Source organism: Besnoitia besnoiti, chromosome VII, assembly GCF_002563875.1.
Source record: "Besnoitia besnoiti strain Bb-Ger1 chromosome VII, whole genome shotgun sequence".
In the NCBI taxonomy this organism is placed as follows: Eukaryota; Apicomplexa; class Conoidasida; order Eucoccidiorida; family Sarcocystidae; genus Besnoitia; species Besnoitia besnoiti.
Window position 1 is genome coordinate 3,181,047 of NC_042362.1, and position 21,961 is coordinate 3,203,007.

Consider the following 21,961-nt stretch of genomic DNA (forward strand, 5'->3'; position numbering starts at 1 on the left):
GACGTTTCTCATTTTCAACCTCCTAGAATCTCTACAAAGGTACGCGTCTCGTCTTACACGTGCAGTAAAGACTCAATCTCGCGGTTTTTTCCATCCGTCGATGACTGAAACGCGTCGTTGTTTAAGGTTCTCTCACGTGCCTACTTTGAGGACGGTGACGTTGCGCTAGGTCTTCACGCATTTTCAGACGAAACCGTATCTTTGGGTCAACGGCACAGCAACTACTGGGAATTGCTCTCTTCCCAATACAGTAACTTTTTTGGCTGGTTGACTGCGGTCCTTTCAACGAGAGCCTTTCTCCTCTTTGCGTATATTACGGAACTCACGGGTCTCTGTCACCAGCTGACGCACGAATGTTCGGGGCTGCGCACGAGTGGTCCCCTTGAAGTTATCTTCCGTCAAATTCAGACTTGTTCGATTTATTTCGTTTCTCTGTCGAGCTGGGTGGCTTCTTCGAGACCTTTCCAAGGCGAGCTGTTCCCGAGACCACTAGGTTCTCCAGTACTTCGGCCTGCCAACTGCCTGTTTGCCGCCGTCCACTTTGGGTCATCCCCCTTTAGTCATCTCCCTTTAGATGTTAGTAGAAAAACACGTCCAAAAATTTTTTCTAAGAGGTCGCTGTATTGTATTTTTGCGAACAGGAGAAGTGTGGGTACGCCTCTTCGTGTCGAGGATTCTCTCACATATCCTGCAAGTGATGGAGCGTCAATTGCTGCCACTGGCTCAAGTCGCCGAGCTGGATCCACGTCTGCTTCGCCCGCGCATATTTTGTTTGTCTCATTTTGACGGGAATGTTTCTGCTCTCCGCATTTGACAGGAGGCTTCGCTGCATTCCCATTCAAGGCCTCAAGGGTAGCAGGGTCGGATCCACGTATTTCCGGAGGGATTAAACGGTAGTTCTTTGCTTTCATAAACAAAGCACGTCTGCAAGATCAACACAGTCTGTTCCCTGTCTGTTTGTGTTTTATTCAGCTAATTTTCCAGAGAAGCTGACCACAAATGGCAGGGTAAGGATACGCGACAGAACCCTGTAGTCTTACGAATCGGCTAATCCCTTGCGGCTTTGTAGGGGATGTGCGGAGGCGCTGGCGGAGAGTTTCCCACCCATATCTTTGTCAAAGGCAGTACTGATTCGTCTTTCGTCCTTTAGTCTCATCTTGATACGCTTGCGAGTTGACAGCTGTAACCACTTTCGGCAGACAAGGCACTCTGGTGGCAATCGGCGGGCGGTGCTCGTTTTTGGGGAGCCGATCTGTATGTTTGGAGCTCTTTTCCCTCGTGGCGTTTGAGATTTAATACTCAGTTCCTTGGATACGGTTTATATGCAACCTGTGTAGTTGCTCAACCCTGCTGTGTAGAAGACCGTGTAATTTGCGGCGGTGGTATTCTCGTGTCTGTTTCAGATGCCTTCCATCGTTCCGGAAGAAGCGGAAGCCGGTAAGACGAGAAGCTGCCCACTTCGTCTTTATATGTGGCTCATCTGCGGAGCCAGCCTTGCTGCTTTTGATGACGCTGCGGGGAGTTTTGAATCGATGCGTTATCTCGCAGTTTCGATGTTCGCTAGCGATTCCCGCCGTGCGCGAGGTTTGTCTCGCTCGTTTCTTGTTTGGTCTTGCACCACAGTCGCCGCATGTATCGCTTTAGATTTCTGCGTTTTTTTTAGCGCGTAACGCGTATGTCTGTTCCATTGTGGGAGGAGCCCTCTCTACGACTCTCGGGAACATGAGGTGTGGCACGCCATGTTAGAGACGAGGAGACAGCCTCGTGCTTGCAAGGGCGTTTGTCGCGGCTACCGACGACATCGATTTCTTTCATTCAGCCGCTGTCTCCGCCTGTGGCTTGTTCGTTTGGCAGGAACCTCCTCCCGCCGAGGATAAGGCGGACAAGGAAGGTGAAGGAGAGAAGAAGGAAGATCAAGATGGAGGAGAGAATGCCGACGCAGACACCAAGCCGGAGAATGAGGAGAAGAAAAGTGAGGAGGAGCCCGAACCCAGCGCGGCCGTAACGAAGCAGGAGAGCAAGTCTGATGAGGCAGGGGAGAAGGAGTCAGGTTCCAAAGAAAGTGATGAATCCAAGTCTGAGTCTTCAGAAGACGAGGAAAAGTCCGGTGAGGACGGGGATGAAAGCTCGTCACGTCCGGAGACGCCTGAGAAGCAACCATCCAAAGCGGCCTCGTCGCGCTCAGCGACTTCTGTGTCGCATCGCTCTTCTGTGTCTCACGAATCGAAGCCTTCTGGAAACTCTGACATCTCATCCGAGTCCTCGCCAAGTCGCCGGTCATCCGCGTCTTCCGTCGTTGAGTTGGCGGCGTCGGCGCACGCAGTCGAGGAAAAGCCCATCGCAAGCCCTCCGCAACCAAACCCTTTGGAAGAACAAGTCAGGGTGCTGACACAGGAGAGAGACGAAGCTGTCAGACTGCACGCGCAAGCGACTGCAGAGCTGGAGGAAAGCCGGCGCGAAAATGAGACTCTGCGGAAGGAGATTGAGGAAGAAAAGGAAAAGGTGAAGTCTCTCGAATCTGAGCTTTCGTCCGCAACAGCGGCTCTTGCGTCTCAGTCGACAAGACCCGACCATGGTGGAGCCGAAGACGCCAACGTGGACTCAGGGGCCGCGAAAGCCAGCGAGGACGCAGGGGCAGAAACGAAGGCTGCTCCCCCTGCATCTCCTCTGTGTGTGTCGCGTCTTTCTTCCAAAGCCTCAAGCGCCAGTCCTCCTCCAGAGACCGAGCCCGCAGAGGCTGTCGCGCGGACCTTCTCCTCGGACCCCCTCGCGGTCGCGGCGCTCCCGGCTGCCTCGGTGGCGACAGAGGAAGAGCTGAAAAAGGTCACGGCCGAGAGGGATTCGCTGGCAAAACAGGTGAGATGAAGATCGAAATCTTCATCGGGGTGGAGTGGGCGGCAGGCAACAGGGTTCTCCTGCGAGTTGTCGCGCTTCCTGGCTGGCTGGCGTGGTTCTGGATTCTGCGCTGTAAGCTGTAGACTCTGTAGGGAATGATTGAGCACCGGAGGCCATTAGCCACTCCAGAGTCAGGCGTCCTCGCGAGCCCTCATGTGTTTCTGTTTGCTTGCATGGCGTGTGATTCGGCTCAGCTGGAGGAGGCCGCCGTTTTCTACAACTCTCACATTCAGCGCGTGACAGATATCTACAACCGCGTCGTCGCAAGAGTAAGCGATGTGGAGACCCTGGGCATCAAGGCTCTTTCTGGTTCAACATATAGCACACCAGACACGACACGAGATGATATTCAGCGGGACACGCGTCATACAGTGGTCGGCGCCACCGATCGACTGCATATGCGGACTGGAGCTGACCTGTCTGCGGTCACCTAGCAGCCGATTGCCAGCTCCAGCAGACACGGAATCAAAGACGTGGACCTGACAGATCATATGCGTGACACTATCGTCGATCGTGCATGGCGAGTTTTGGGTGAGCCCGCATCCAGGTCGGATACGCTGTGTGTGCCATTCTCCTTCCCTTTCAGGCGCATGCTGCAGAGAAAAAGAAGAACAAATATGCAGAGAAGCTTGCAGAGCTGATGGTAAGGGCTGACTTAGGCTTTGTGCACTCCACAAGAATCGGACATGAGTCTTTTCGTAGAAAACCTGCAAGACAGCCACGCCTTTTCCAGCTTCGTGACATCGGCTGTCCCCCACGAGCTCTTTCTCTTCACTGTATCGCACTGCGGCGGAGAACTTTCTTGCTTTAAGCAGACGATCTGCCAATTCATTCTGTTCTCTCCGCTCAGACGGCACGCGCGCTGGGCGCCGAGGTACGCGCTGGGGAGACGCAGCCAGAGCCGGTGCCCGCGCGGGTCGAGACCGGCGAAGTCGAAGCCCTCCGCGTTCAGGTGAGAACGCAGAAACATGTGCGTCTTATTCAGCGTGTCCGGGTGTAGCCGCAGCTGGCTTTACGCGCAGCTAGAGCATGCCGTTGTGACGGCCGGGCGCAGTCAATGGGAACTTTTGCCACATCGGTCACGCACATACGCCTGTTTGGGTGCGCCCAGCCCCGCCTTCCCCCCTTCCCCCCGCGACGTGTGTGCGCCGCTTATCGTTTTCTGTGTAACCGTGTGCAGAAGCAAGAACTGGAAGACCGTGTTGGCGCACTCGTCGACAGGTGTCACTTGCTTCAGCAGGAGCTCGCGAACGCGCAGCGACTCGCGTAAGTGGCGTCCAGCTTTCCTTAGGTATTCTTCAGCACACACAGAATCGAGCCGGGAGCGTCTGAATTATCGGTTGCGTCTACAGTTCGTTTTCATCAAAGTTGTGATGCAGCTTTGGTGTCGTGCCTTCCCTCGGTTTCAGGGAGGCCAAGAACGACGTCTTTGCAGTTCAGCGACGTGCAGTTTCATCGTGTACAGGCAGCACCATTGTTTGGCCTCTCTGGCGCCTCAGCTGAATCCTGTCGTTTATCCACTGAGGTTGCACTGCACGATGACTACAGTTTTGGCACGGTAGAAAGCTTCCTTTCTGTATTTTTCAGATCTCCTCCCCTATCGAAGCCCCTGAGTCGGCGGAGCACGATCCAGCCTGCTCGGCAGATCTCGAAGCAGGCTTCGTTGATTCCTTCTTCTCGTATAGAATCCGATTCCGTGGGGCAATCTCTCGAGCCGTCAGATCGGGTATTTTCGAGTAATTTCGGCGATGCGAAGTTTCTAACGGAGAGAGTGGAACGGGAACAAGAGCGCGCGGAACGGCAGGGTCCGCGAGAGAGCGTTTTCGAGTACCCGAAGTTGTTGTTCGAAGACGAACCCCCCGCGGAAGCGGAGCAGGCACACGTTTCGACACAGATAACGCCGAGTTTGCCAGCTCGAAAAGCATCGGAACACGCGATTCGATCTCTGGAGCCGTCAGACCGAGGGCTCTCCAGTGGATATGGTAATGCAAAGTTCCTCACCGAAAGAATGGAGAGAGAACAGGAGCGTGCAGAAAAGCGGGGGCCGCGGGAGAGCATGATGGAGTACCCCAGGCTGCTGTTCTCTCCTGAAGATGAGTCTGGTGGAAACTCACCGCCGGCGGAGCAGGCGCAACCTTCCAGGCAGACCACACTTGTGCCTGCGTCACGCAAGAGCTCAGAGCTTTTTATGCGGCCTCTGGATCCGGCGGACCGAGGGCTGTCTAGTGGCTGCAGCAACGCGTCGTTTCTGATGGAGCGATCGGAGCGCGAACAGGAGCGCGCAGAGAGGCAGGGCCTACGTGACAGCGTAGTGGAATACCCCAAGTTCATGTTCCACGAAGAGGGAGAACCCGAGAGTGGGACGCAAGCAGGCGGCCCTGCTGCTCGACGCGGAACTTCCCGAGTCACGTTTTCTGTTTTGTCTGGAAGCGGGGGACAGCCCAGCCCTAAGCAGAGCATTGTCTCGTTGCCGACAAACATGTTCGGGGACGCAGACGCGAATCAGAATAGTCAATCTCCCGGTATGCGTCCTGTTTCTGACGAAGGCCAGAAGCGAGCGGTTGATCTGAGCGCGCTGGACGGGACACTAAGCGACAAAGGCATTGAAAGCTTCTTAAGCCAGGAAGACAATGACGATGACAACAGCATCCTCAGCAGCTTCTCCCGCGACATAGGGGCAGGTTCCCCACAGAAAAAAGGTAAGTATTGGTACAGTGCGCTACTCGGAATGATTTGGCACTCCAGTGTACCGAAGCGGTGATTCTTCAGTGCGTTCTGCAGGATCTCTCTACAGTAGCAAGTTTCTTTACTGGTACCGCGTGTCGGGTTCCGCGCCAGTCATGCTGCATGGTTGCCCACAAGTATATCACGTTTTGCCTAGACAGCTGTCGGTCCATGGTTGCCGTTGGTGGGCGCAGCATTCGATCGACACGACCGCCCTGTGTCCCAGCTGATTTGACTCAGCTTTTTCTATTTGCTTGTCCAGGCCACGGGCAGCGGCTGTGATTATTGAGGCAGAGCCCAGTATGCGGTTGCAACTTTAGGATGTGGCTTGCTACCTCGACTGATGCTTTCCCGCAGGTCCAGCCTTAATTCGCGAATCCTGACGAACTTGTCTGTGCACTTTGTATATTCCGAGTTTGCGCGCGTATATAAGTGTCACCTTTCCTTCCTACATTCTCACTTCCAAACCGAAGGCACAAGATCATTCATCGATTTTGTGCATGTTTCCTGTCTTTTCAGGCCGAGCGTTTCCCAGCGGCGAAGCGCCCGTTTTAGTAACGGCGCAGTGCTGCGGAAAGCAAGTGAAGAAAACGGATCTACGGTTGCTGGAGAAATGCGGATGTAGTGTGTGCCGGCATTGCCTGAAGCAGGCATCGATTACGGCGAAAGAAGATATTCGAAATTTTATGGGCAGCGATCCAATGAGCGGCGGCCCGCAATGGAAGATTCATTGCCCTAAGTGTTCGCGGCCGCAGATCGTTTCATCCACGAAAACTCGAGCTTTCAGTTTCGCTCATGACTTGAAGTAAGGCAGCCCGTCAAAGGCATAAGCTCACGAAAGAGCTCATCGGTTAGAACGGTTTTGTCGGGTCCACACGGTGTTTGGGAATGTTTCGGGGCAGTGGCCTTGCTCTGTGACTTACCCTCCAGTCGCGCTTGACCGTGAGGGGGGTGTCCATCATGCCATGATCGAACATCGTTGCCTGCTATTTCTCTTGTTGGGCGCCTGCTGTCTATTTCAAATGGCGCGTACGGAGACAGGTGCAGTCTGCGCGGCTTGGCAGGGAGGGTCGTTCTCTAGCCAGAGGCTTTTTGCTGCGTCGCAGGGGGTTTGACCGTTAGTGCAGATGAGCTGTTTTTTGTTTTCCTGGGTTCGCCGCCCCCCGAAACCACATTCGGTATATTGTAGTTCTTCATGAGCTAGGGAGTCGCAAGAAAGGCTCATAGGCTGTGCTCACAATAAGTAATGGGGATCGGCACGTGACAGGGCTGATGCGAAAATGCCGGCGTATACTTCCCCTACATGTGATATGAAGGTGCTGCTCGGCCGCGCAGCGCCTGCGGTGTTGTAACACACATTAACCCCGAGATAGGGCAGAGTTTCTCAGAAGACTCGTTAGTATTCGGATCGCTAAAATGGCACAGAATCAAGAAGGAGAATCTGTCCGTCGCGGCAAGAGCTACGACTGCATCCCGATGAAATGGGGTTCGTGAATCCGCCGTCGCCAGAAACCGCCGTGAGGCGAGCAGACGACGTGGGGGGTTGCCTTTACCGCGGCGGTCTCTTTGCCTGACTTAGCTGAGCGAATGGCGCTTTCGTCGAGAGAGACAAGTCTAGCTGCGCTCTATTTTGAGGTGCGGCAACTAGTGAATGCCTCGCAGCCATTCGATCCCCGTAAGCCAGCGCAATCGTGACCGCTGGCTAGCATAGCTACATGACACGGCTGGAGTGCCTGGTCCCCAACCTTTTGTTGCGCACAACAGGCGCTGAAACAGAAGGCGCTGTCCGGTAGCGGCTGCCCGCAACATCTGCGCATCTGTGAGCAATAGCAAGACACCGACGAGCCGGCCTTGACCCGAGTGGCGAGTGTACGCGAGCGACAGACTGCGGGCTGAACGGTCCATTCTTTCAGAACCGACAGTATCATTCCCGTTCTGGTTTCCAGCCGAAGCCGGGCAGCATTCACTTTGTGGGTGATATGCGCTCTGGCTTCCGTAGGCCAGTGACCATGCACTCCACTCGGTCGGATAAGAATTGAGAATGCTTGCCCCGCACGACAAAGCAGGGCCCTTCCTAACAGCCCTCCCGGTTACTCCACCTCCGCTGTATTGCGGCGCAGGCATTCGAAATGCCTGTTCCGCTTGGCGAAAACACGCGCTACGAGCTGAAAAAATGCGGGGAGCGTGTGCACAGTTGCCCCAACTACAACGATGCAATAGCGTAGCGTCATCCCCGCAGAACCGGTGTAAACGATGAGGAATGATTGTAGTGAAATTTACCATCGACACCCGAATCCAGGTGGAACGTGGCGCATTAAGTTGCCTCTCAAGGTTACAGGTCCTCCGCCCGTCGGACGTTGCCCGTGGCAGGGTAAAAAATTGGGCAGTGCCGACGAGCACGCGCACCGCAGAATGGTGGGAACCTGCCGTAGCTGCTCGATGTCCGCGAAAGGTAGATGCTGCCACTTCGGATGGATGTCTCGTCTGCCAATCCGCAGGGTGATGTGCTTTCCGTACGGTGGTCGATGTAAACGGAGCGAGGTGGAGCGCCGGTTCGGGAAAAAGACGGAGGGGGGGGGGTCCTTGCTGCATTGTGCCGCGCTCATGCGTGGTGGTCGAGAGGGCAGCGGTAGGAGTCCAGAACCGCCCATCCCCGCCACCGAACCAGGTAAGAATGAAAATGAAGTGTCGGCCAACTGCGTGGCACGAGTGACAAATAGGGCGATAGCGTAGAGTTGGAAAGGCGTCACGGCGGCAAAAAGCGAAGAGCATTTTGGAACCGAATCTACACAGAAAGACGTCCTCTATCTGCGGCGAACGGTGAGATACAGTGTGTGGCAAGCATTTTCCAAAAAACCTTTGTCATCCCGCGCGTGCCTTTCAAAAAGAAACAGTGACATCCCCGCCCATGCCATGAATACGGATTACTCTCTGTGACCGAAAACAAAGTTGTATTTTGTTAGGACGGCTTCTCGTTCCGGAAATTCCTTTCGGGATGTGGAGGAAAAACTTATTGGAGTTGTCTTCGGCATTGGGAGCTGCCTACGGCTTCGCATGACGACCAGACGCATGGAAACACACTGAGAGAATCTCCGGGCATACATTGGATCCCCGTTTGTTTTTTTTCACGTTTAGTCTTTTTCCATCTGGTTTTTGTCTCTGCGTGAGATTTTCTCTGGTTTCCGACTGTCACAGGGGCGTCCTGCTTCGTTTTCCCCCCCCCCTCGACCACATCGCCGGGGGGATCGCAGCTGCGCCACCCTCACGCTGACTTTGCCTCCATCAAAATGACATTAACGCTACGTTTGAACAGCGCATCGTTTTCTTGACTGTCAAGGTTTTTGCGGATCGTTCATGCTGCATTCGTTGGGAGCGCCTCAGTTGTATGCGGGTGTATGTACTGCGGGGCCACGTCCCTGGTGCATTTGTCCAGTGGTATTCCCTTCATTTCCATCTACTTCGGGGTACCTCGTGCACCGTGGACTGTTTGGGGAAACACTCTCACACATTGGCTCCTGCAGCTGCGGACGCAGCTGCCGGCTTGTCTGCTGGCTGAGCAGCCTTCCTTTTTAGATGTGTTTTATGTTTTTCAGGACGCATATACGAGACCGCCGTGGCAGAGTCCGAAAGGAAGGACACCCAGCGCTTGTCACGGAAGAGAGAGTAATTGTGCTTCGGAGGGAATGAAGCACGGTGTTCGCTGAGGTGCCTCATGCATACACGAGGTTCCGGCGCAAGGCTGTTCAAACTACCAGGGAGTTGTGAACAGCAGTGTCTACCGAACTTACACGCCCCGTGACGCACAAAAGGGTCAAGGTTCTTCACACAACGTGTCCACAGCGTACGAGGAGACGAGATTTGTCGTCCCCTGTCCCGCAGCATAAGTATTCCTTGTCATTTCGTTTCTGTCGGGCGGCACAATGGACAAGTACAGAAAGGTCCCCAAGGATAAAGAGCCAATTGGCTCGAACGAGATCCGTATCACGTCGGCGGGGAAAGTGATGAACTACGTCGCGTACGCAGCACGGCTGATGACGGAGCAAAACATGCGGAAGATCACCATCAAGGCGACAGGCAATGCCATCGCACGCGCCGTTACCTTGACAGAAGTATTGAAACGCCGCTTTAAGGGCCTTCACCAAATCACAAAGTGTGGCAGCACCACCATCACGGACATTTATGAGCCAACTGAGGAGGGACTGGACAAGGTCAAGGAAGACCGCGTCGTCTCTTTCCTCGAAATCACTCTTTCATCGGATCCTCTGGATCAGCAAGATCCCGGATATCAGGCCCCCATTGATGAGAGCCTTGTGAAGGAAATGAAGCCCGAGGAAATCACAAAGACGGGAGGTGAGGAGTAGCGGTCAGGGGGGGGGGAGGGGGGGGGGAAATCTCCTGCGTTGCCGCTCGGGCTTGCTTTCGTCGCAAGTGAGCTTAATTCAGTCCCATGTTTTTCCGCACGTGAATCCCTGCCTGTTTGCTTCGCGCGCTGGCGGGCCCGGAACGTTCTACCGTGAGCTGGCAGTGCGTTGCCTGTGAGAGTGTGCCTGGCGATGCGTCCATCTTGCTCTTCAGGCTTCCGCGAGCGCGGCGGCTACCGAGGAGGTTACCGGGGCGGTTATGGCCGAGGAGGCTACGGCCGCGGCGGCTACAGAGGCGCCGGCGATTATCGGGGCGGATACGGCAGGGGCGGCTTCCGCGGAGGTCGCGGCGGCTACCGCGGAGGCCGCGGAGGAGACTACGAGGGGGACTACAGGAATGGGGACTACGGTGCTGAGTACGGCAACAACGGCGACTTCAACGACTACAGCGGCGGCTACAGGGGCAGAGGGCGGTAAGTGTCCAGCAGCGTCTGCGGGACCCTGTTGCGAGTCTCACGTGTCGCCTGGAGGGGGGAAAACAGGCACACAGTCGGCCGAGGACGCTCCCCGGCGGTCGGTCGACGTCGGCGACGGGGGCTGCGTTGCCTGGGGGGTAGATCCAATTGGGAGGAGTCAAGCATCGGCGCGGGCAGGTCACGTGAGGCGACAGTCCGGCGCGCATCAGGCCTGCTGGTGCTGCGGCGAGGCGCGTCCGATGAGGAGGGCTGTGCGATCGGCAGCATGCGAAGGTCCGCCGCCGGCGCACCCTGTGGCATTTTACGTGCGTCGTCAAAGCGACGTTTGCTGCTGATGTGGCGTCTGTGTTCAGAGGACGCGGCTTCAGGGGTGGGCCCGTGGGCAGCTACCGCGGTGGTCGCGGCCGGCCAGAGTGAAGGCTGCCGATCAGGAGAGATTGAAGACTTGCAGAGTCGTCGCATAAGTCGTGAAGTACAATGAACTACGAGTCAGACACAGAATCGGTTCGACGGTAGTAGGATATGTATGGTACAGAGAACAAGGACGGCTCCGGCAGGAGGACCATCAAAAGAATGAGGAGTCGTTTGGAGGGGGGAGAGGAAAAGGGAAGCAGGCGAGGAGAGTCTTTTTGTAGGCATTGGGGGTGGGAGAGCGTTAGGAACATTGCTACCGTAACGGTCGCCACTTCCGTGCTGTTTGCGGGTATATAGCGTGCGCTTCGTAGGGGAGGCCTGGAGAGGAAGTCAGAAACGAGGTGAAGACGGACGAAAGAAAGAGCAACAAGAGGAGTTGTCTCTTGTTTTGTCGTCCACTTCTTTTTTTTTCTGGCTTTGGCTCGGTTTTTTGGGGGAGGGGCGGGGGGAAGGGCGGAAGGACGGGTTCACTACTGTGACAGTGTGTCCCAAGGAACCACATACCAGGACGACGGGGGTCTCACTTTCTCTCCAATCTTTGTGTTTCGATTGTCCCCCGGCGCCCCTGCCACTTTTTCTTAAAAAAACAAGAGGCGTCTACTACACACGACCCACCAGAGAAAAGACCAGAACTCCCGAGTTGATTCACCTACCATTGCTTGGTGTTACTAACACGCAAACACTCACACGAAGTGTTTTTTTCTTCCCGCGAAGAAGGTAAGGCGGAATCAAGGGTGCGACGGAAACCCTCGCGCAATCCTTCATTTTCTCCTTGTACTCGTGTTTCTCGGTCATTTTAACGGCTGAGTCAGACTTCTAACACTGATCAATAATAGGTGCCTTCATACTGCATGACAACCCACAATTTTTCATCCAAGCAGCGTCACGATGTAGCGGATGGGAGGCAGGATCCGCTAAAACACCTATCTGGACACAACAGCTGCTAGCCGGTCGAGTCGCAAGTGCGAGAAAAGCCTGCTCGCACACAATGTCGGCGCGACAACCCTTCTGTGGTAGGGTCTACCGATTCGATGCATGCGAAGCGCATCTGCATAGCAATTGGTGGCCTCATTAACTACGAGGCTGCGACAGCATTATGGTGACTTGGTCGAAGCGCAGGTCACCCGTACCGCTCCCGGGAAAGCGGGAGTTACCATCGAAGTGGGCTACGGTGACGCGTGCGCTGTGCTGGAGCAGATCTCGTCTCCTGAGCCCAGGCCCTAAAACCCATATCTCAGGCGTTCATCACGCACGCTCTTCAGGAAGGAGGTGCTACCTAGGAAAAAACGTTTCGCCGTACACGCGTGCGCCGCTCGGCCGACAACCCTTACGGATCACGACGACTGCGAAACTGCATCCAACGATGCATACCTGCACAGGACGGGTTGCAACCATACGGCTCCGATCGCCATACAGAGACGTAGACTTTACCTGCGAACAGTCTCAACTTTTTAACTCACCACTCTCCACACTCAAATTGGAACGATACTAAGTGGAGAATGAGCAACACAAGGTGGGTGCCCTCAGCACGATCATAGGCACGCGTCGTGCCTATTCGTCCTCGCAGACGATGCGTGCGTTCCTTCTTTTGACTCTCCAATAAAAGAAATACAACACAGAATCAACGCACACACACAAAGAAAAGGAATGCGGGACCGCACAGCATACGTTTACTGTCACTTGCGTGTTGAAAGGTGGTCTGAATCAATTTCCGTTTTGCCCGTCCCCCCGGCTACTATATGGATCTAGACCAGAGCAAAGAGCCTCTCGCCGCTTCAACAATTCAATATCTTGAGGAGCCAGAGTGTCATATCTTCGCAGCCGCCACTGAGAGCTAGCACGCTCGGTGTTGGCGATTTTTTCCATTTTCCGTCGTTTGTCGGCGGGGGGCAGGCGGGTCCAGGGGCATTCCACAACGGGCATCCTCATTCCTGTCCGCGATTCCCTCCGGCGGTCATTCCCAAGTTGAGTAACTGTTCGTAGTTCCTCTGCACCATTTGACGTGCGACAAAACAGCTTTTCTCGTCCTCCTCATCGTCACTATCGAAGGAAGATCGTTCTGAGAGATCGCTACGAGCGTCGCCCGCCTGTAGATCCGTGTTCCGACCCAGCCGTGCCCAGAACGGTCTGTGAGACTGAAGACGACGTCTGTCTCGTCGGACAGCAGCGAAAATATCATCATTCTGTGTTTTCGGCTCCTTTCTCCGTATCCTTCGTTGCTTGCGTGTATGCTGTTCGTGCGACGCCTGCATTGCCCGGCGCCTCTGCGCTTTTAAATCCTCAAGATGTTGCCGCATCGCTATCTGACGCGAGAATAGAGGCATCAGCGAAAGGCGAGTTCTCGCTGCACGTCGACGTGTTCGCCGATTTCCGCGGGGTTGGCTCCTCTCATCACCAGAGGAGTCATTCAGGATGGGTGAGGCGACCGGAGGCGGAGGCTGGTGTGAACCAATGATGTACCTTCGTTGCCGCACACAAATACCGAGCACACCTTCATCTGCTTCTTGCTTCAGCCTTTCTGCATCACTCAGTGGGTCGTATACAGTCGTCCTTCTGAGATTGTCTCCCTCGTATGTCACCGGTACGAAGAGAGAGACGCCTAAATCTACGTCTGCCGGCCTCTCGCTTGCAGTGATGGCGGCTGTGGTCTCGGGTTCACATAATGACTCAACGACCCCTAGTCCTTCGAGAGACCACCCCCGCGTTAAACGTTGCCACTCTCTTTGGGACTCTGGTTCGTAGTCAAAACTCGTTCGGGTGGCTCGTTCTGCCTTCACTTGAGCCTGATTTTCTTCCGTCTGGCGCGCCCTGGCTGTCTGCTCCTCTCGTCTGCGCGCGGCCAGCGCTGCCAACGCCTGCGATGCCCTTTTCTCTGCCTCCTGAACGACGTCCACGCCCGCCGGTTTGCCAGATGCTGCGGCTGCGTTTTGAGCTGGAGGCGAAGGGGCTTCTATCCTCGTTGGCTCCAGCGCTTCTGGCACAGCTTCCACAACTCTGGCCTGCTTCACCACAGGTTCTGCGTGCTCGCTCCCCCCCTCCTTTGCAGGAATGGATCCTTTAGATCCGGCCGCACGCTCCTCTCGGACGGAGCCGAGGCCAGGAAAATCGGGGACTCGCGGTGCCTCGGCCGCTAGTGCCCGAACGCGGTCAAGAAGAGGAACGTACCCCAGCGACTGAGGGTTGATCCCGTCGATTGGCGATGGGGGGGAGGATGACTGGCTTGAGCGGACCTCAAACGTCGCAGGCGGTGGACCGCCTAGGCGGCTGTACAGGGCCTCCAGTCGTTTAATCAGCTTGGCGGTGATGTCGGCTCCGCCTTCTTCTTCCAGGAGAGCGAGAAAGTCCTCAAGTCTTCGATGCGTCTTCCGGCGATGATGACTGCCTGACCGTCTCGGCCGCAAATCTGACTCTCTCTCAGCTTTATGACTCTCTGTTCCTACCTGTGCATGCTGCATCAGCGACGTGGGCGCACTCAGACTAGGAGGAGACACGACAGGAGTATGATTTTGCTTCGAATCTACATTATCAGATACAATGCGCTTCGAGTCACGAAACGCAGACATGCCGCCGCCGAGACCTGAGGAAGAAGCAGGCTCGTTCACCGCGTGTTTGGTAGGCGCACTTTTCGCCTGCGGCGCCTTCTCGCTTGGCTGCGGAAGGCTAGCCTTCAGTGCCATGGCGGGGACGGATTTCGCTTGCTCTCTCACCTCTCCCCCTTGTTGACTAGCTTCACCTTCGCCGCCATTTTGCGGTGATCCCCCTGGCGGCCTTTCCTTCTTGACCCCTCCTTCCTTCCCTCCTGCCTTTGCAGGAGAAGCGGCGGAAAGCAGTTGCTTTGACTTTGGCGTGCTGGTCGCTGTCACGACTTTGGAGCCAGATGGACCCGAGCTCGTTTCACTCTTCGGCAGTCCAGCTGCCACTGTTTTTCCCACTTTTCCGGGCAGTGTCGCTTTGACAAAAACGCCTTTTTTAGCGTCAGCAGCAGAGATTACTCCTTTCTTCGGAAGCGAGCCAGGCTTCTTTTCCGTCGGCCCTAGATAGCATCCCGCTGTGCCAGTTGCCTCTTCCTGTGCTGGGGGCGTACATCCTGGCTGCTGCAGATGATCTGGTGTGCTTGCCTTCGCTCTCGGAAGCGTGGCTGGGAGCGACGGCCGAGAGGCGGCAGCTTCGAGATGCGGAGACACCTTGGTCGTCACGCGTTTCGCTGAAGACACTGCCCCCCCAGTGCTGGGCGAGGCCGAGCCCGCGGGAACTGGTGTCTTTGCAGGGAGTTGCTTTGAATCCGCCAAACAAACAGACGCCTTCCTCTGCGGAGGGCTGCTAGATCGCTTCTCCAGGAGTCCACCCGCGGTCTTCTGAGCTGGCGCGGACTGCGACTGGATCTCTCTCGAGGGAACCACACCTGCGGCCGCACTGGCTGAGGATGGAATGGCCTTTCCAGCATTCGCCTTCTCTCCTGTCGTGGAGGGAAGCCCTTCGTCTCCCAGATCTGCCTTGGTGCCCGATGATAATTTGGCCTTCTGAAACCGCTTTTCGAATCCTGGCGATTGCGACGCTTTACCTACCCCTGATTTGAACGACGGCGCAGGAACCTGCGACTTGAGCTTCTCGGGGGCAGACTGCGTTGCTCCTGGTGAGGGACTGCCGCCTTTTCCAGCGAGAGCGCCCTTCGTAGACGAAGGTGACAAAAAAGCTTCTTTCTTCCCCTCTTGTGACCCAACCTTCACAGACGCACCTTGAGGCGTTGCTGGCTTCAATTGCGACAGTCCTGAGAGGGACGAATCGCGGCCTGTCTTCGGGAAGCCTTCATGGTTGGCGTCAGTCTCTCCGACTGAGGCGTTCTCACGCTTTCCTGCCGGTCCCCGGCCCGCATTCCCTGCGTCGCCCGAGAAGGTAAGAAGCACTACCTCTTGCTTCATGCTGATGTCTTTACACATGATCCTCGGAGGACAGAACGACGCTGAACTGGACTCAGACGCCGTCCGCTTCGTCGCCTTCCCAAGGCCTTTGGAAAACCCCGCTGGTTCCAGCGACGCCGGGGGAGGCCCCGCGCCCACGAACGCGACCTTCTTGCTCGAGGCAGGAGTGGGCGGAGAGAGGCCTCCAGCCGCAGACGGAGGAGGCGGCGACCGAGAAGGCGGCATCGAGGATGCGGGAGCCGCAGGCGCACGCTTCTGCCTCTCTTCTTCTCGCCCTGCCTCAACCCCCACAGGAGGCTGTGTGCCACTGGGTGCTGGCGTGTCTCGGTTCACTGCCGCGGGACTTTTTCGAAGCAGAGACGGCGCACAGAAGGAGGCGGATGTGGAAGGTGTTGCCGCCCTTGGCGACTTCCTGCCTCGCCCTTTGGACGAAGGCACAGGCACCAGCGACGCCGGGGGAGGCCCCGCGCCCACGAACGCGACCTTCTTGCTCGAGGCAGGAGCGGGCGGAGAGAGGCCTCCAGCCGCAGACGGAGGAGGCGGCGACCGAGAAGGCGGCATCGAGGATGCGGGAGCCGCAGGCGCACGCTTCTGCCTCTCTTCTTCTCGCCCTGCCTCAACCCCCACAGGAGGCTGTGTGCCACTGGGTGCTGGCGTGTCTCGGTTCACTGCCGCGGGACTTTTTCGAAGCAGAGACGGCGCACAGAAGGAGGCGGATGTGGAAGGTGTTGCCGCCCTTGGCGACTCCCCGCCTCGCCCTTTGGACGAAGGCACAGGCACCAGCGACGCCGGGGGAGGCCCCGCGCCCACGAACGCGACCTTCTTGCTCGAGGCAGGAGCGGGCGGAGAGAGGCCTCCAGCCGCAGACGGAGGAGGCGGCGACCGAGAAGGCGGCATCGAGGATGCGGGAGCCGCAGGCGCACGCTTCTGCCTCTCTTCTTCTCGCCCTGCCTCAACCCCCACAGGAGGCTGTGTGCCACTGGGTGCTGGCGTGTCTCGGTTCACTGCCGCGGGACTTTTTCGAAGCAGAGACGGCGCACAGAAGGAGGCGGACGTGGAAGGTGTTGCCGCCCTTGGCGACTCCCCGCCTCGCCCTTTGGACGAAGGCACAGGCACCAGCGACGCCGGGGGAGGCCCCGCGCCCACGAACGCGACCTTCTTGCTCGAGGCAGGAGCGGGCGGAGAGAGGCCTCCAGCCGCAGACGGAGGAGGCGGCGACCGAGAAGGCGGCATCGAGGATGCGGGAGCCGCAGGCGCACGCTTCTGCCTCTCTTCTTCTCGCCCTGCCTCAACCCCCACAGGAGGCTGTGTGCCGCTGGGTGCTGGCGTGTCTCGGTTCACTGCCGCGGGACTTTTTCGAAGCAGAGACGGCGCACAGAAGGAGGCGGATGTGGAAGGTGTTGCCGCCCTTGGCGACTTCCTGCCTCGCCCTTTGGACGAAGGCACAGGCACCAGCGACGCCGGGGGAGGCCCCGCGCCCACGAACGCGACCTTCTTGCTCGAGGCAGGAGCGGGCGGAGAGAGGCCTCCAGCCGCAGACGGAGGAGGCGGCGACCGAGAAGGCGGCATCGAGGATGCGGGAGCCGCAGGCGCACGCTTCTGCCTCTCTTCTTCTCGCCCTGCCTCAACCCCCACAGGAGGCTGTGTGCCACTGGGTGCTGGCGTGTCTCGGTTCACTGCCGCGGGACTTTTTCGAAGCAGAGACGGCGCACAGAAGGAGGCGGATGTGGAAGGTGTTGCCGCCCTTGGCGACTCCCCGCCTCGCCCTTTGGACGAAGGCACAGGCACCAGCGACGCCGGGGGAGGCCCCGCGCCCACGAACGCGACCTTCTTGCTCAAGGCAGGAGGCAAAGCTGTTGAGGATTTGGAGGGTGGAAGTGCACAGGAGCTGGTGAGCTTGACGGGTGACTGCAAATGTACATCATTTCGTTGTATCACAGACGCGAGGCCTGCGGCCAGTTGCCCTTCAGCGCAGCCCTCAGCTAACCTTGCCTGAGGTGATTTCGTATTATTGTGGGCGCGCGGCGCTTGCTGCGTTGTGTCAGGCGATTGCGCAACAGAATCAGAGGAAGCACCTCCTTTTACGTGTACTGCTAATCCTGGCTCATCTGCAACAGCGTCCTTCCCAGCCGCTTCTACTGGCGGCGACCCCACAGTACTGGAGGTAGTAGGGGAGGCGCCCAGTGTTGCCTGCGAGAAGAACCGCGCCGGTGAAGCCGAGGAGATACAAACATCTGGGAGCTGCACGACGTCGTCAGGCAGACACAGGTGCAGAGAGGAACAAGGAAGGCGTGTCGCTCCCCCATCAGAGAAGGCCAACTCATCACCTTCCCTAGTATCTCCACGTCGGCGTCCTCTGGAAGACGCCGCCGTGGACCTGCCCTCGGTATAGCGACATGGCACTGTTTCTCCAACGGGACGCCGCAGAGAGCACGCAGAAGAAACGGGGAGAAAAGCGCGAGGAGAATGATGAGGCCTCAGGGCTGGGCTCTGCAACTGACTGTCAGCCGCGTCTTGGCTTGGCCGGTTAGTTGTATCCTTGCTCTCGCTTTCCCGAGCATGTCCTTTACTTCGCTCGCCCTGTGGAAGGCACGCGCTACGCGTCCCACGCGCGAGACCCTCCGCTCCTTCCTCCTCTCGTAGTTTCGTATGAGGCACACGAGCCGAGAGCGAACGGCTGTGGAGTGCGGTTTTCAGGAACTGCGGCGGAGGCGGCGAAGCAGTTTGTTTCTCCGTTTTCTTGGCCTGCGGCGGCGGAGGACCTGCTTTCTGTTTCGCCGCAACGGCCGGTGCAGAAGGGGAAGGAGCACACGCAGGGGCGGGCGGCGAAGAGTCGCCCGCTAGTCTCTGCACAAGCTGCCGTATTTTCTCTCCAATGTCGCAGGGGAGGGCGGCAGAGACATCACAGAGAATTTGTGTTAGGCGACTTGTCTGAAGCGCAGCCAGAGAAGGTACACCCAGAAGGCAGGAGCGATAGAAACCGGACGACCTCGACCGACGATGCTCGCCTTCAATCTCGACGCGAGTGCTTCCACGTTACTATCGTGCCATCATTCTCAACTAGGACTGCAGCACCAGATACAAGCTCAAACGGCTTCTTTTCAGGCTTGCTCGTGGGTTCCCTATTCGGTCAGCGGCTGCCACTAGCAGACGACTCCGCGCTGCGCTGTCAAAAAGGTCTGTCTAGCCTTCCGCCGACTCCTTCCTACCGAGATCTGAGCGACGCAGCGACTCCCGCGTGGCGTCCAGCCCGTTTCGTAGGCCTCCGCTGCTCTGACAGCTGCGGACCCCCCGAGTTGACGTTCGACACACGAAACCCTGGGCATGAGACAGACGCGGAGCGAGGGAGAGCGTACCTTTTCAGCCTCAACGAGCAGCGCGTCCTGCAAGATCGCGACTTCCCTGTTCAAGCCGCTCTCCGTCTTCGACTCTTCGGCCAAGACTAACTGCCCCTCGAGCGAATCCACAAGCTCCTCCAGCATGACGACTCGCTCACAGAGCCTGGGAACGCGGAACAGCAGACAACTAGGCAAATGACACCGTGAAGGCTCGCTCGCCCGCACACCCGCGAGAGGGAGGCCAGACGCGGGTCCTCCAGAAACTGCGCGGGCAGACTCTCCAAGCGTGAAGCAGAATCATCCGAAAAGCCCGCCCACAAAAAGCTACAGAGAACGGAAAACTGCGCGTGCACCAGTCCTGAAGGACTCACGGCAGGAAGGCATACAGAGACGGCAAGCGCTTGCCACCTTCATGTGCACTCCTCGGCTCACACGCCTGGAAGACCACAACGCCTGCCCGCCCCCCCAGGTTGACAGTATCTCTTATCAGCTGTCAGAGTGTGTACGTCACTCCCGGCACAATACAGTGATTCCAGGGGCCCAACACTGTCGCCACTCAACGGTAAGTATGAGCAAACCCGTACAACCATCTACCTGCCCTTACTTATCATGTTCTTTGGCATCGCACGCCCTGAGCTTGCGGTGACTCCTCTCTGCGTTGCACTGAACTTGAGAACTCCACTTTTGCGCCTCGAAGCGCAGCGCTCTGCATCGTGCCCAGTACCGGCTTGCCGCGAAGCGAGCCTCCGACGCCTCCTGGACGAGGGCCTCCAGCTGACCCCGGAGATTGCTAGCCCTGAGATTCACGGAAAGCAGACGAATACTAACGAACGCACCCTGCTGCGCCCGTGTCGACATGCCACGGCTTTATCAACGAAGGACTAAAGTTTTAAGGCATGAGAGACTCGAACGCTACGCACTCGGCGGCTACGCACACGAGGGAAACGACTGTTGCACTTCCTGACGGATGCGTAGGCACTTGCGCATGCGGACTCAAACTGCAGGCCGGGGCCGAACGAAGAATGGTGAAGGCGCAGGATCCAAAAATGGGAAGCGCACACTTTGCGTAAGCGTACGAGAGGCCCCCGTTGCTTGAAGCACGCGGGATGCACTTGCATCGTGACGCCGAGAGATAGATAGAGCATGAGCCTGAGGACTGTCAGTTCTTTAACTGCAGCCTGCAAGACGGACGCGGACACCTCGAGGACGGAGAAAAAGAGATGAAGTCCACATACATTTACGTCTCGTGGCTCCTTCACTCAAGTTTCTTACTTTCGGACGGCATCTAGCCACGCCTGGCGGCTTGCTCGGTCTTTGGCAAAGAGGAAGTACTCTTCGTTGCACTCAGCGAAGCGCAGAGAAATTCCGTACTCAAATTTCGCCTCTTGCCCACGTTCCCCAGTCTCTGACTTCCCACTAGGGCCTTCACCTGCTCCCTGCTGCTGACCATGTGCTAGGTCGTCTTCATACTGCACATCATCCTCGTCTGGAAATCGCTCGCCGAATGCACTGTCTGCAGGCAGAAAACCCACCAACGCAGCACCCGCGAGTCCGAGAGCACCTAGAAGAGGCGAAAAGGCACCGGAAAGAAGAACCGGATCAAGACAGACGGACACAAGAAGGGGGAGACAGTAAAACCAGCGAGGCGAAAGACGAGACTGTACACGTCACGCCACACTAGTCCTCCACCCAGTATAGAGATTCGACGGGAACAGCACGGCTGTAAGCAAACGTCCAATTCAGAAGAGCGACCGACGCATCCCCGGTACGCGCCAAGCACGTCTCTGCCGGCCGCAGTTTGCAGTCCGCCTTCGGAATGCCGTGTGGATCGGGAGACGGGTATTCTCTCTGCTTTTAGCTGGTGTGCGAGCAAGACATCGGCGGTAGCCGATGTCTTGCTCCACGCATCTCGAAACACGGGATGCGCACGGATTGTACCTGGCGATGAGAGGTGAGTTAGTCTCTTGCGCACAGGAGCGACCTGGACATCCTCAAGGAGGATGACCTCGATATCATACAAGAGCTCGTCGTCACTCGTGTGCCCTTCCCGAATGTGTCGCCCGTCTTCCAGCCAGAGTCCGAGAGGCGAAGATGGCGTTGCCGCCTGGCCTTGAGGCAAGCCGTTGAGGCGCGCCTGCTGCTGCTGGAGCCACAGGTGCTCGGGAAGCTCGGTCGGCGGGAAGAGAAAAAGGAAGTTGGCTTTGACGACTGAGAAACGGACGGCCTTCTTCTCTAAGACAGGAACGAACTGAGTGAGGAACCCTCGGCGCTGCGCCTCCTTGGCGGCCAAACGCCTCCCGGCGTCTGTGGAAGACACGCAAACCTTCGCGGGAGAGAGAGCGGCTGCAGACTTCGAGGCAGCGCCAGGGGCGGAGGCGCCCTCAGACCCGCCAACATCGTCGCAGGCGAAGAGCGAAGGCGGCCAAGTCCCGGGAGACGAGGAAAGAAGAAGAGCTTGGAACTGGCTGAAGTGAAATCGCATCTTCTTGACGTCGAGGCCCCGGGCGAGGGGGGGGGGAAGGGGGGGACCGGGGGAGGCACGAGCCTCCACGCGCCACAAGCGACGATGGGGGAGGCACTGAGAGCAAGACGGAGGGATAGGCGCGCCCGATCCGACGCAGAATAATGAAGACGTGAATCGACCGCGTCGCTCCCCGCTTCTGACGAACGGAGGTCGAAAGCGAGACACGAGCAATGAAGCAAAAGTGAAAACGAAAATCTCTGTTCTTGCAAGGATCCGATCAAGGGGAGGAATCGATAAAAAACGAGGGTCTTTATATCTGCAAAGATCCAATCGATCAGACGAGGTGAAAAAGTGACGTGTATCTTTATTT

General features: G+C 57.3%; 3 protein-coding genes across 3 annotated transcripts; 2 read left to right on the forward strand and 1 right to left on the reverse strand.

Moving 5' to 3' along the window:
* Positions 1-999: 999 nt before the first annotated feature.
* BESB_080570 (uncharacterized protein) lies at positions 1,000-6,428 on the forward strand (the record flags this gene model as incomplete). Its single annotated transcript, XM_029366419.1, has 9 exons — positions 1,000-1,007; positions 1,404-1,437; positions 1,855-2,856; positions 3,090-3,164; positions 3,482-3,538; positions 3,746-3,847; positions 4,076-4,161; positions 4,483-5,594; positions 6,139-6,428. 9 exons carry the CDS (start codon positions 1,000-1,002, stop codon positions 6,426-6,428), a joined length of 2,766 nt encoding a protein of 921 aa, XP_029217850.1.
* A 3,111-nt stretch (positions 6,429-9,539) lies between these two features.
* BESB_080580 (alba 1) lies at positions 9,540-10,873 on the forward strand (the record flags this gene model as incomplete). The annotated part of the gene is made up of 3 exons (XM_029366420.1): positions 9,540-9,969; positions 10,195-10,453; positions 10,810-10,873. 3 exons carry the CDS (start codon positions 9,540-9,542, stop codon positions 10,871-10,873), a joined length of 753 nt encoding a protein of 250 aa, XP_029217851.1.
* Positions 10,874-12,795: 1,922 nt separating this feature from the next.
* BESB_080590 (uncharacterized protein) lies at positions 12,796-21,609 on the reverse strand (the record flags this gene model as incomplete). The annotated part of the gene is made up of 5 exons (XM_029366421.1): positions 12,796-18,720; positions 19,146-19,290; positions 19,732-19,923; positions 20,400-20,688; positions 21,066-21,609. 5 exons carry the CDS (start codon positions 21,607-21,609, stop codon positions 12,796-12,798), a joined length of 7,095 nt encoding a protein of 2,364 aa, XP_029217852.1.
* Positions 21,610-21,961: the final 352 nt, after the last annotated feature.